Raw genomic sequence first — 12,567 nt, forward strand, 5'->3', positions numbered from 1 at the left:
AGGTCTGGTTTTTTCTCTCTAGTTTATTTTGAACCAAACATTTATGATGGAAAGCAACAGACAAATTATAATTTAGGCCAACTATATGGACTAATTTTATATTTATCCCTTTCATACTAAATGAATTGATTTTTTGGACATAACCTCTAACCGTTACAGGGCCTAGCCAACTCAATTAATTTGGACACAATTAAACTTAAACCACAGAGGTCGCACTCATATTAACCATATCACATGGGCTGCATAAATGCTATTGGAAACCAATAAAGCAAACAGTTGAGATAGACGGTGACAGACAAATTGCCTATGAATATGATTTAGCGAACTCGATTGCCTATAAATTAAATCCGAAGTAATTAACTTTTACATGGTATCCAAATTAACGTTTCCATGGCCTCATCAAGTTCAAACTCTAATATTCCATTATCCACTTTTGTTGATCAATTTGTGATCGATATCCATAACATCTGCAGCAATGATACCCCTGTTCGTATTCGTGTGTTCAAAGTGCCAGAGTCTCTAAGCGCTTCCAAGCCCGAAGCTTACTTCCCTCAGAAAGTAGGCTTAGGACTACTCCATCATAATCGGTCCGAGATTGGAGCAATGCAGATGTACAAGCTTGATGTGGCAAGGAGAGCTCATAAGGCATTCGGAGGCATTAAGTTCGGTGAACTCACTGAGCAACTCATGAAGCAAGTACCATTTATCCGTGCTAGTTACCCGACGTACTTGAGCTACAATGATTCTGCAATAGCATATATAATGGCGGTTGATGGTTTGTTTTTGTTCAAGTTGCTTTCTAATTTTTTCGCCTCCGTATGGTTTGATCATCAGTATCGATCAAAAACAGTCATACTTCTTCCTGATCATCACGACCATGATCTGACCCCTCCAGATATTTTGCTTAATTTGGTTAAAAGAGAAGATGCTAGATTGGATCAGGATGGGATGATCCTTAGAGACACAGTGATGCTCGAGAACCAAATTCCACAGTTTGTTCTCAAGGCTATCTTGCACATGGAATGCTCAGAGAAACAGTCTCATCCTGCCGTTGAAAACTATGTGAATCGAATGTTGCTCGGTTATTGTAGGACACTCTCTCCCTTCCACTTGTTTGACGTACCTTTATCAGCATTTAATGGTGATCATGATCATTTGTTGGCTCTTTTGTACCTATTGATTATGTCGCCGCCCGAAAGTCTTGTAGGTGGCTTAGACCAGCCAGTAGCAGGCGTTGGAGGGCCTTTGAGGTCTACAATCCTGGAAGTATTGGGTGGATTATTAACAGATCTACTAGGCAATATTGGAACACTCATTGACCCGGTGATACGTGTAGTACCTGAGCTTCCGTGGTCTGAAATATTTCAACGCAAAGCTCAAGTTACGGAGGACATCTTGATTCCTACTGCGTCACACCTTTGCGCGGCTAAAGTGAATTTTCAGTCAACGTACAACATCACAACCATTGAGTTTGACCGTGAAAGAATTTCACTTCGGCTCCCCGCCATTAAAGTAGGGGTTAACTCGGAGGTTGTAATTAGAAACTTAGTGGCATATGAAGCATTGTCCAAGTCAGAAGATGAGCCTTTACTTTTTGCACGGTACATTCAACTCATGAGTGGGATTATAAAGACTGCGGATGATGTGAAGCTACTCAGGGATCAAGGTATTATAGACTACAAGTCCATGGAGGATGACGAAGAAATTGTGAAAATATTCAGTAGATTAATGAGTACGCCAGTACGAGTAATTCATCCCAAAAAGAAAAAGGCAGCAAAAGATGATGATGAATACATAGAAAAGGCCATTGAAGGTGTTAACGAGTACTACAATGGGTTACGAAAGGTTAAGGCTCACAAAATCATCAAGAAGTGGGTGTCAAGTTTATGGCAAATGCGCACTCTTTTTGCTGCAATCTTGCTCTTGTCACTAGTGGCTCTCCAGACGTATTGCTCCGTCTTCGGTTGTTCTCGTATCTCCAACAAGACCAACCAATAGAATGTACGTGATCCTTTAAGCTCCAATATTATAGTCCTCTTATATATATATATATATATATATATATGAAAGATTATGTTCTAGATCCAGTCTTTTAATTGTTGGCTAGTATTTTAGTATATATGTATCAAGTATTTCAAGTAGGCTTGGTTTGCAAAGTACGTACAGCTGTAACTATAGAAACAAAACGAATGATTACAGTAGTTGCTGAGTCATAGGCAAGTGGATCGACAAGGTAATTTTATCGATGTCGCTATGGAGATAGTTGGCGTGGACCAGTATGCATGTCTGGACTTTTGTCTATGAGGCTAGAAGGAGCCCTCTCCTTTTAATGGGCTATAACTTGTCATTTTGGGGTGATTGAACCACCCCCAACCCCAATGGCCATGGAGGTGGACCGTCCACCCCTTACTCATATGTTATGTTTTTAATATATATTCTATATTTTATTTTAAAATTATTTTTTAATAAGTTTTTATTATAAGGGAAAATGTATAATAAGTCTCTGAGTTAATTCTTCAAAATTTAATACTCTTTTTTTGAAAATTTATTCTCTTGATCAATTGAAATGACAATAAAATTCTTATTGTTAAAATTTTTTAACAGCGGTTAGGGCCATTCAAAACGCACTGTTTTACTTAATTAAAATATTAATTTTATTTAATTTAATTTAAAAAATAAAATAAAAATTGAAGGGTAGCCAGGGGTGGCATGTGGCCGCAAGCCACTCCAGGGGTGATTAAAAAAAACTTAGAGAGTTTTAAATTTTAGAGGATTGACTCAGGGACTTATTATTCATTTTTTTTATTGTAAATAATACGTGTTACACTATGATTAATACTGATATGACATATTAATGAATTTTGTCAACTTTTCAAACTTTAGGACCTAATTATGTTTTTTTTTTTTTCTTACCTTAAAAAATAATTAATCACTTTTTAAAATTCATAAATCTATTTTTCAAAATCTCAAACTAGGTTACCTCCAAAAAAAGGCATATATATAATACAAGATATGGTGAAATATCTCGACCAGATTTTAAAGCACGATTTTTAAGGAAAGTTTCTCTCCTATGATAGAGTAATGATATAGGGGATACCGGCGTGCGTACTGGTGATGTGGCACTTGCCATGTTTGCCCCGAATTAAAAAATAATAATAATAAAAAACGCTTCAAAACCCATTCCCCAAGAAAAACCATTCCCACAATCATTTCTCCCTAAATTTTTCTCCAAACCCATTCAAATTCGCCTCCCCCTCTCTCAAAATCGAGTAATGCTTGGCGCAAGGAAAGGATGTGGTGAAAATCCGGAGTTGCCTAAGGAGCCGTTGTCCACCATTCGGTACTTCTCTCCTCACACTCCTCTCTCTCTCTCTCTCGGCGTCGCCTCATAATTATTAAAATAAAAAAGAAAATTTTCTCGTACCCCTTGTTTTTAGCCTTGTGAGTTGTGACAGATAAAAACAGTTTCTAATTTGGACAATTAATGAATTAAGTTTTAACTAACTCTACTTAATTATCTTCTTCACATGAGGGCCAATAACATCGAGCCCCGGTATAAAAACTATGTCATCATGCCACAATATACTTGTAAATTAAAAAAAAAAAATAACAAAAAAAAGTGGAAGGAGGTGAAGCCACCATTCAAAGCAGGAAGCAGCAATAGGGGCCAATCGGCAATCACCCCAACAAAAAAGGTGGCTCGCGCCGGCGCCACTGGCCTCACCAATGGCTGCAAACAAATAAACTGAGATTAAATACACGTTTAGTTTGTCCATTAAACGAGTCCAACTCGTATGAATGGGTTAACTCAGCCTATCAAGTATGTATGAACTCTGCTTCTAATCAACTCATCTCGCCTCGCCTTGCTTCTTTTTAGTTTACTTAAAAGTTCGTTGAAAATGTAATTTATCCATTTATACGCTCACCCGCATTTGCTGCTTATTTCACGCGCCGCCGCCACCATCGACGCCCCAATGCTCATCATTCTCCAGAGCAGCGAAGAGTTGGGGCGGCCTCTGCATCGCTCCGGCCCTTCCCTCGCCACTAAGCGCTCCAATGTTGCGCCCAGCGCCATCGTCACGGAGCTCGATTGCATCCCAGTATGAAAATCAAACGAAATGAAGTAAAATGGCAAGAGGGTCGATTCGGGCCAAGATTCTGGATTACCCGGCAAGGTTTCGCCGGAAACCGTCGACGGAGATGCTGCAGAGGGCGGCTCGATCGGACCCCGTTGAGGCGAGGCAAGGCGAGCCCAAATCAGCCGAAGGAAGCTTCTTATAAACTAACCGACAATGGCATTGTTCCGGCGGGCGATGACGATTCTTGGGCGCGCGGCTGGTAGGTTTCTAGGTTCGTGGAAGTTGAGTATGATTAAGGGTTTTAGGGTTTTTATTAATCTTTCTATATATAGAACAAAATATTGGATTGGCTAGAGTTTTATTCTGTTTCTTTTTGTTGGCGAAAGGTAATATATAAAAATATATATATAAGGGCAATATAACGAAGGGAAAACAAAAATCCTGGATAACCAAGGAAACCAAAATCTATATATAATCCATTGTCTTAAAGAAACCTCCTTGCATTGTAATAAGGAGAGTTTCTTGGGCCTCAAGGCTTTTAGGTTGTCCGCATTGTTCTTGTTCACTCCTCTGTTCTATTTTAGGCGTGAACAAGACAATGGGGACAGAATTTGTTGTGGGGGGGAACTGTTCACGTCGTGGCCACAACGTTGTCGGCGACGACAATGGCGGCTGCGTGAAGCTCTTTGGTGTGTATTTGGAAACCCAAAGGGATGGCAATTCAATGAAGAAGAGCCTTAGCGCCGGAAATATTGCCTCAAAAGACGTCGACAACAATGGCAAGGGAGTTAATAGGTGTCTCTCCGATGGTCCTACTCGTCGTAAGACTAAGACTGCTCTTGACAGAAAAGGTATATATTTAGATTTATCTTTATTTTTCTCTATGATTCTTAATTAAGTTTTTATCTTTACTTGTTTGTATGAGATTTTTTTTAAAAAAAAATTTCAGTTTCGATTTCTGATTGATGAATTTTATCTCCTTTGATTGTGCATCAGAGTTTTTCTTTTTATTTGGGTTTGTTAGGTTTATGGATCTTAAACTATTGAGACTGAAATTGATTCATGTTTGGTGCCAAAAAGATTTTTGAAGTCTGGGAAAATTTCCTATATTCTTTAAGAAGGAAAATATTGTGTCAATTTTGTCTTTGATTAACAGAAATTGACATGTTTTCCTCTTTCTTCAGGGGGGCCATGGACAGAGGAAGAGCACAGAATGTTTCTTGCTGGTCTGGCGAAGCTTGGGAAGGGTGATTGGAAACGAATTTCGGAGAGGTTTGTGAGCACCAGGACACCTACCCAGGTTGCTAGCCATGCACAGAAATATTTTTTGAGACAGGCTGCAGATGAGAAAAAGAAACGCAGACCAAGCCTGTTTGATCTGTCTCTTCAAGCAGCTGTAATTTCCCTCTCTCTCTTTGCCATACATATATGCCTACGAAAAACATTGTGTTTTATTTCATATCTGTGACAAGAATGGTGGACTTGCACAGGAAGTAGCTTCTAAAGATTCCCTCTTTTCACCTACAGAGGAAACTATTGCTGAATCATCATCAGAGGTAAGTCCATACGGAGTTTATGAGTTTGAATATTAATTAAAGTATTAAGCTTTTAGAAAGAGTGGTGATTTAACACATCCATCTCCAAATTTAGAAATTATTATGCGTTTTATTTCATGAATGTGACAAGAATCATGGACTTTCAGGAACTAGCTCCTAAAGAGGAAGCTATTGCAGAAAAATCATCAGAGGTGAGTTTATTCTAATGTTGTGTAAAACATATGTTAGAATTCTCTTGTAATAACTTGTACTCATACAGGCTAGTATCTCTCAAGCTTTGGCAATGGTGAATGTTACTGAAAACCCACCACTCCAAGTTTATGCTGCTCCAAATTACTGTGGGACTCCGTACATGGTAAGAACTAAGAACCAATTGAATTTTGCCACTTTCTTATTTGTTGAATTCATATTTAAGTCAGATTATAAAAATCATTGAAACTGATTCTCCCAGCTAATTGGATAATTATATCAACTATTAAGCTAAGGACTCTGGTTAACTCTGTAGATTCCATGCATTGAAACTTGTCAGCAATACCATCATTTGCACAATAATGTCTTTATAAGGTTTATAGGGATAGATAGGAAGTGCTTATTAAGGTTTGAATTGTGTTTGGCTGCCAAGATTGTGGGTGAAAATCTTATTTCATACTGTGGTAATTAATCTTAGGGATCTTCTCTGCTCTATTGCATTAGGATCAATGTCATCCAGTTGGAAATTTTAGGACCTTTCTATATACTCCAGAGGCTGCTGGTATCTGCACTCTTGATTGATTGCTGCAAGATTTTGCATGAAAATTCTGTTTTCTTAATTTCCCCAAGTAGTTAATGATGATGTTGCTGATGTCTTTGCAGTTTCCGGGCGATTTACCGTTCATCCCAGTGGTGAAATTTTCCGGCCAGAATGATCTTTATCTACCTGGAAGCCAGCGGAAGTTTGCAACTTGTGCTCCTATTATTATCCATCCATCCCGAATTCCTTTTCCACCATCCTTAGCCCTCAGCCTGGCTCATTCAGGCCGTGGTAATGCATCAATTCAAGAGATCCTATAGAGTTGCTTGCAGCTCATTTTTGTATTTTGATTACCGGCTGAAGGCTAGAATTAGGGCATACCAGGAGTTAATTTTGTTTGTTTCCTTTTACACAGTCAATTTACCTATGCCAAAAGGCACAGGGTTGGTTTGACAAAACGTTTTAGAGGGCGTTTTTTGTTTTTTGGTTATGATGTGAGATAAAAAGTGAAAACAGTTTTGAGTATTTTTGAATTGTTTGTTAATAACGTAAAAAAGCTACCCTAAAAAGCGTTGCTAAACAGGCCCAAATTGGTTGTTTGGTTTGTTCTGAAAATTTGAAACTATTCAAAATTTTTGATGAGTTGGCTCCGATGAGGATTTGGTGCGACGGGAAAAGGAAAGGAAAAGGATTTGGTGTGGCGAGAAAAGGAAAGAATTTAAAGAAAGACGAAAGAGAAAACTACAATTAAGATCATATTGGTGCAATTAAAATAGCATCTACTAGAATCCACACGCTAATTGAATAATTATGTATGAACGAGATAAATTAAAGCGTTAAATTATTTTTATTTCAAAAGCTTAAGTTTATTAAAAAATATATATTCATTTAATTAATATTCTAATCTAAAGAAAACGATATGTTTGCTTTGACACACTCGGAAACCATAAAACTATCCAACAATGATGAACGCTAGAATTATTTTTCTTTTCATAACATAAAGTGTTTCTTTTTTGGGGGCATAATATAAGATGCTATGCTAAGATACATACATAAAACGATACATTTGATGATAGGTAGTAGGTACAACATGCCAAGTGGACATAAAGAAAAACAAACATGACCAATTTTTAGGCACTAAAAAAATAAAAATGAACCATTAGTAGCTGTTTTTAATCTTTTGGAAAAATACATATACCCTCTTAAACTAATATTAGATTTGTAATGTTCGATTCAAACTAAAGATTATATCAATGGCTTCTCAAAAGACAAAAATGTCATTAAAATTTTTCAATAAGACACAAGTACCCCTAAAAATTCCAAAAAAAAAAAAAAAGCTTCTGGTGAAGATCCATGTCCATTGTCAACAGTGGGTTTTGTGAAGCCGTGGGTTTGTCATCAATTTTTTTAAAAAAAAAAATTATTAAGAATATTTTTGTCATTTGGGGGACATGTAGCCTTGTTTGGCTTGGCACGTTTTTTGTTTTGTTTTCAAATTTTTTTTTTTCTGATTTTATAAACAGATTTGGTACAAATTCACAAACTCAAAATTTTGCCCAATGTTCTAAAAATCACACAACACATCTGCATCGATTTCTTAAAAAACCCAAAACAATAATAAAATTTGGCCCATTCAAACAACACATCTGCATCGGTTTCTTAAAAAATCCAAAACAAGAATGAAATTTGGCCCATCCAAACAAGGCTTTAAGTAATTTTGAGGGGGACATTGATGCAATCTATAATTTGGCACTTCATAGTTTTTTTTTTTTTTGTTTTGAAATGTCAACACAAGTGAATAGAAAAGGGAGAAGATAATTCGAATTAGTGATTTCCGCTTCATAAGACATGATCATCAGCTGATTGAACTACGTACTCCTCAAGGACTTCATAGTTTTTATTTACTTTCTTTGATATATATATATATATATAGAGAGAGAGAGAGAGAGATTGGTATTTACTATAAAATGAAGATATAGCTCTACTTAAGAGATAAGAAGTTAAGAGTTGAAATTTGGAGTCAACTCATGTATCAACATCTAAGCATGCATAATGCATCACACATAAAAGTGTGAGTCCACAAAATACAAATTTAATAATAAATTTAAAATTTAGATGAAAAATAATATGTAACATGCCTCAGTCAGCCTCGTTCATTAGACTGCTAATGAGAGAGACAATAATACTACCATCTACCATCCATTCATGACAACTTGAAAATAAAATCTTCCTTCAATAACTACTTCATATATAGCATGAACTACCACAAAAATAGAACCTAATTATCGCAAAAATTTAAATCGTACTTTTGGGTGGCCTAGACAGTTTTCTTAGTGTTTTGTAATTAATAAAAATATATATTTTTTTTTTAGCTGTCACTAAATTCTAACCATTTAATTGTACTTATTACCAACAAGCACTTAATCTTGACTGCTAGATGGCACTTAGAATTAACGATTTTTTTATTATGATTGTTAGATCATACTTGTTAATAACGATTACTTAAGTTCAATGGTAGATCTTAGTTGATTTAATTTTATAATTGATATTATTAATGGTCGAGTGAATCCAACCGTTGGATCATACTTTATAAACATCCTATGATCTAGATCAAACTTCGAAATTACTAGTTCGCATAATCACGACCATTCAAAATTTAATGATTATAATTTGATTACTTTCTCGCTCCGGTGCTTTATGTTATGTGTCAAGTGCGTCATTATGCATCACAAAAGTGCTCTACAGACCACAGCCATGCAAACCCGTGCGTGCGTGTGCACATGTGCGTATGATGCTTTGTACCGTACAAATGCATAATTTAAAGAATTATAATATAATTTTAATTTTGACTAATCATTTTGAAATATAATACAAATGTGACTAAGGTTTTTCTGAGTTGTGACATGTATTTTTTTTTTTTTTAATACTAATTCTATTGTCATTTATTCTTTTATAAATTTATTTTTATAATAAATTGGTTGGTGCGCATATCTGTATACTGTACCAAATAATTATGACTTTAGGGTAATGACCACGTCACTAGCTAATACTGCAAATAGTTATTATATTTCTCTTCTAGCTTAACTCAAAGTGTACTTTCTTATTTCATTTTTTTAGGAGACTAAATCCAATTATTTTACCTAAATGTGGCCATAGTAGCACCTGTCTGGTACGAGCTACACATGATGAATCTAAACGGTAGGTACCGAAGGCCCACCTTCAAGTCCGACTGAGCCATATCCTAATTCAGTTCCATCAGAGCATCAATGAGACCCAATGTGGGTTTTATTAATAGGATTGAGAATTCTCATTTCGAGAGTCAAACTCTCACCTTAGTACACACTCAACCACTTAAAATATACTTGAGGCTTCTCACAGGTTCTCTTCCGGTTAGTAATTGTCTAGGTAAGATATATTTGAAGATCTCGCTTATGACTTTCTCTCTTAATCAGCTCCGATAGTGCCGTTTCTCTCATTCGCTAACCCTAGCTCATGTAGGGAGCGGGCTATTAATTCATGTATAAAACAAATTGAAAACCAATATTTATGGCCAGTATCTTTCTTAATTTAAATCCTAGCCACCTCCCTCCATTTCTCCCATTTAAGAACTTTCTCAAGTCCTTATCTCTTTGAATGGTGTTTGGCAAAACGATCAAGAACAAAACTTAATTATTTTCATACAAATATTTATATGGACAAATTTTTCTTCAAAATTAAGTTGGAAAAAGTTTATTCAATTCAAATCCCACGTCCAACCAATGCGAGACTCTCAATCCATATTGAAAAAAGAGAATAAAATGGCATGCTTTATTCATCTTTAGATCAATTTCAATTAAAAAAAAAATTAATAGCAAATTAGCTGAGTATGTTGAAAAAATATAAAATAACACTTTTTTTATTATCAATACCATGCGTGAAAAAGTAATATCGACCGCCGCAAAACAGGATCCTCTCCTGTTCGTTCGTTATATTGGAGAGATATTTTTTATCTTTTCACTTTTTGAAGGGACAAAAATACACATATAATATAACTAATTGAATATTATCCAATTCAAATGAACTGAAGAGGATTCTAATTCTACCGCCGCACGCCTACATGCAACCTCTTAATTATGCTTAAATCCAGGGGCAGAAGTACTACAGCCAAGGGTGGGGCCCGTAACGCCTTCAATTTTAAAATCTCCCTAAAATTATATGTTTTCTTTAACAAATTTTCTAAAATTTGTATTTAACCTCCACTAAAAAGCCTTTATTTTATTTTATTTTATTTTTTTAAATTAAAAATTATGTTTTGCCCCTGCTTAAAATTTTGGTTCTGCCCTGGCTTATATCTGACTTTTAATGTATTAAAATTTTAAATTTTTGGACTTTGGGAAATTCCGTATGGTGCTTATTGTGTCATTTTGAAGATCCTGGTGTAGAGAATGTTGTTAAACAAAAACATTAACAAACAATTTAAAACGTTAAATACTTAAAATTATTTTTTCCTTTATATCACGTTATAACACTTTTTTAAATAAAAAATAAGAACTACCCTCCAAAGTACATTATCAAACATACTATAATCACAAGAAAGAGGCAAATATAAGTTGCATAATAAATATTGCCAATGTCTTATTAAAAGAAATATTTGTTGAATGAATGTGTCTAACTTCTTATCTACATGTAAATTAACTAATAACAATTAACCAAACTCTACTCCCCATATTTTGAAGAAAAGTAGAGATCGAACCATTTGAACCCAAAAATAAAATAAAAGAAAATAAAAAGAATCTTAATATTTTATTTTTTTTATGATGAAGAAAAATCTTGGTTTTCTCTTTTTACTCTTACCCTTCTTTTCCGTCCATATTCACATAACCCTCGTCTTCAAGGATCAAGTTCACAGTGAAAAATTGGTGAAGCAATTAAGTTTAAGTCCCCAAAGATAATGTCATCACTCTCGACATAGCTCCCTGAGTCGTCTTGGCAGTCAAAGTACGTCTGAATATCATCGGGAAAGCTCCGACGAGGCGTGTCTGATTCTTGAGGCGTTAACGGACTGTTAAGCACCGAAGTTCTCTCCAGCATTTCTTTAAACTTGGATGACTGCAACAAAAGCTCGAGCGCCGACGACGCCGAGCCACTGCCACCGGGCCGTGGAGGAGCTAGGGTTGTGTCACTAGCCGCACTCGAGCTGGCTTGGTCGTGGGACGTAAGGCTCGAGTCAAGCTCGGAATTAGAACTTGGTATAATTGGATTAACTTCACCGTCTAGGTTTGGTTGAGAGTTGTTAGGGTTATTCTGATTACTAGGACGTAGCCACTTGATGTAACGGCTGAGGTCAAAGTTTGTAACGGCGTTAAGTCCTCGGTACTCTATGGCAGCCATGTCATATGCTGTTGCAGCTTCTTCTTGAGTAGCTGCACCAAGTTCCAAAAATAAAAGAAGTAAATAAAAAGAGAAGCAGGGGTAATTTGGTAATAAAAACAGCATAATTTACGGAATTAAATTTGCATGAAAAATTTGGTGGGGGGGGGGGGGAATTTGAAAATATAGTTTCAAATAGTCAGAATGAATCTTAAATAGCTGAATAAGCAGTTGAGGTTTGGTGATCTATATCCCAACCAACCAGATTTGATTACATTAGATTTACCTTCCCCCATTGTCTTGTCCCATATTTGATTTCAATAGTCACTTTCCTCTTTGACTTATTTTATGATTTTGTTTACTCTGTCTTTTTAAAACAAATCCATCAACAAACAATTCAAACACAAAAGACAGTTTTTACTTGAGTAATGTTGCATGTTATACTTTCTGTCTTACTCTCGTTTTATTGGGTGGATTTATTTTTTAAAACAAACACTGATCTAAGAAATGCTCAATAAAATGTAAGTGTAATATGTAACGTTACTTTTTTACCGTTACATTACGATTGAACATTGTTTTCAAATAAAAAATTAAGAAACACCCAACAAAGGTGGCCTATTAAGGTGGCTGTATTCATTTGGTGTTAGTGGTCACACAGCTGAAATGTGGCACAAGACTCCACACGTTGCAAAGAAAAGTGCATTAATTCATGCACAGGTTTTCCATAGTTCTTTCAACTGTTCATATTTTATTTAATTTAATTTTTTTTTTCAAATATATATATATATAGCTTACAAAAAAAAAATAAAAAAATAAAGGACAAAGGACAAAGGACAAAGGAAGAGGACAAAAG

At 35.6% G+C, this 12,567-nt stretch overlaps 3 protein-coding genes across 4 annotated transcripts; 2 read left to right on the top strand and 1 right to left on the bottom strand.

The window, feature by feature from the left end:
* Window positions 1-390: 390 nt before the first annotated feature.
* Window positions 391-1,998, top strand: LOC132188019 (putative UPF0481 protein At3g02645). The gene has a single exon (XM_059602438.1). The coding sequence runs from the start codon at window positions 391-393 to the stop codon at window positions 1,996-1,998; it is 1,608 nt and encodes a 535-aa protein (XP_059458421.1).
* A 1,650-nt stretch (window positions 1,999-3,648) lies between these two features.
* On the top strand, window positions 3,649-6,858 carry LOC132188371 (probable transcription factor At5g61620). 2 transcript variants are annotated; one of them, XM_059602801.1, is made up of 8 exons: window positions 3,649-3,820; window positions 3,993-4,338; window positions 4,664-4,930; window positions 5,264-5,475; window positions 5,570-5,635; window positions 5,782-5,826; window positions 5,895-5,990; window positions 6,488-6,858. In XM_059602801.1, exons 2-8 carry the CDS (start codon window positions 4,293-4,295, stop codon window positions 6,683-6,685), a joined length of 930 nt encoding a protein of 309 aa, XP_059458784.1. In that variant the 5' UTR covers window positions 3,649-3,820; window positions 3,993-4,292; the 3' UTR covers window positions 6,686-6,858. The 2 variants fall into 2 exon arrangements, with proteins under 2 accessions (XP_059458784.1, XP_059458783.1); XM_059602800.1 differs by lacking the exon at window positions 3,649-3,820 and having other exon boundaries at window positions 3,832-4,338.
* Window positions 6,859-10,977: 4,119 nt separating this feature from the next.
* Window positions 10,978-11,768, bottom strand: LOC132188507 (AP2-like ethylene-responsive transcription factor At1g16060; the record flags this gene model as incomplete). The annotated part of the gene is given in 1 exon segment (XM_059602984.1): window positions 10,978-11,768. A coding segment is annotated over 1 exon segment (534 nt), but the record flags the coding sequence as incomplete, so codon positions are not given.
* Window positions 11,769-12,567: the final 799 nt, after the last annotated feature.

The sequence above is a fragment of the Corylus avellana genome, chromosome ca7 (genome assembly GCF_901000735.1).
Source record: "Corylus avellana chromosome ca7, CavTom2PMs-1.0".
NCBI classification, from domain to species: domain Eukaryota; kingdom Viridiplantae; phylum Streptophyta; class Magnoliopsida; order Fagales; family Betulaceae; genus Corylus; species Corylus avellana.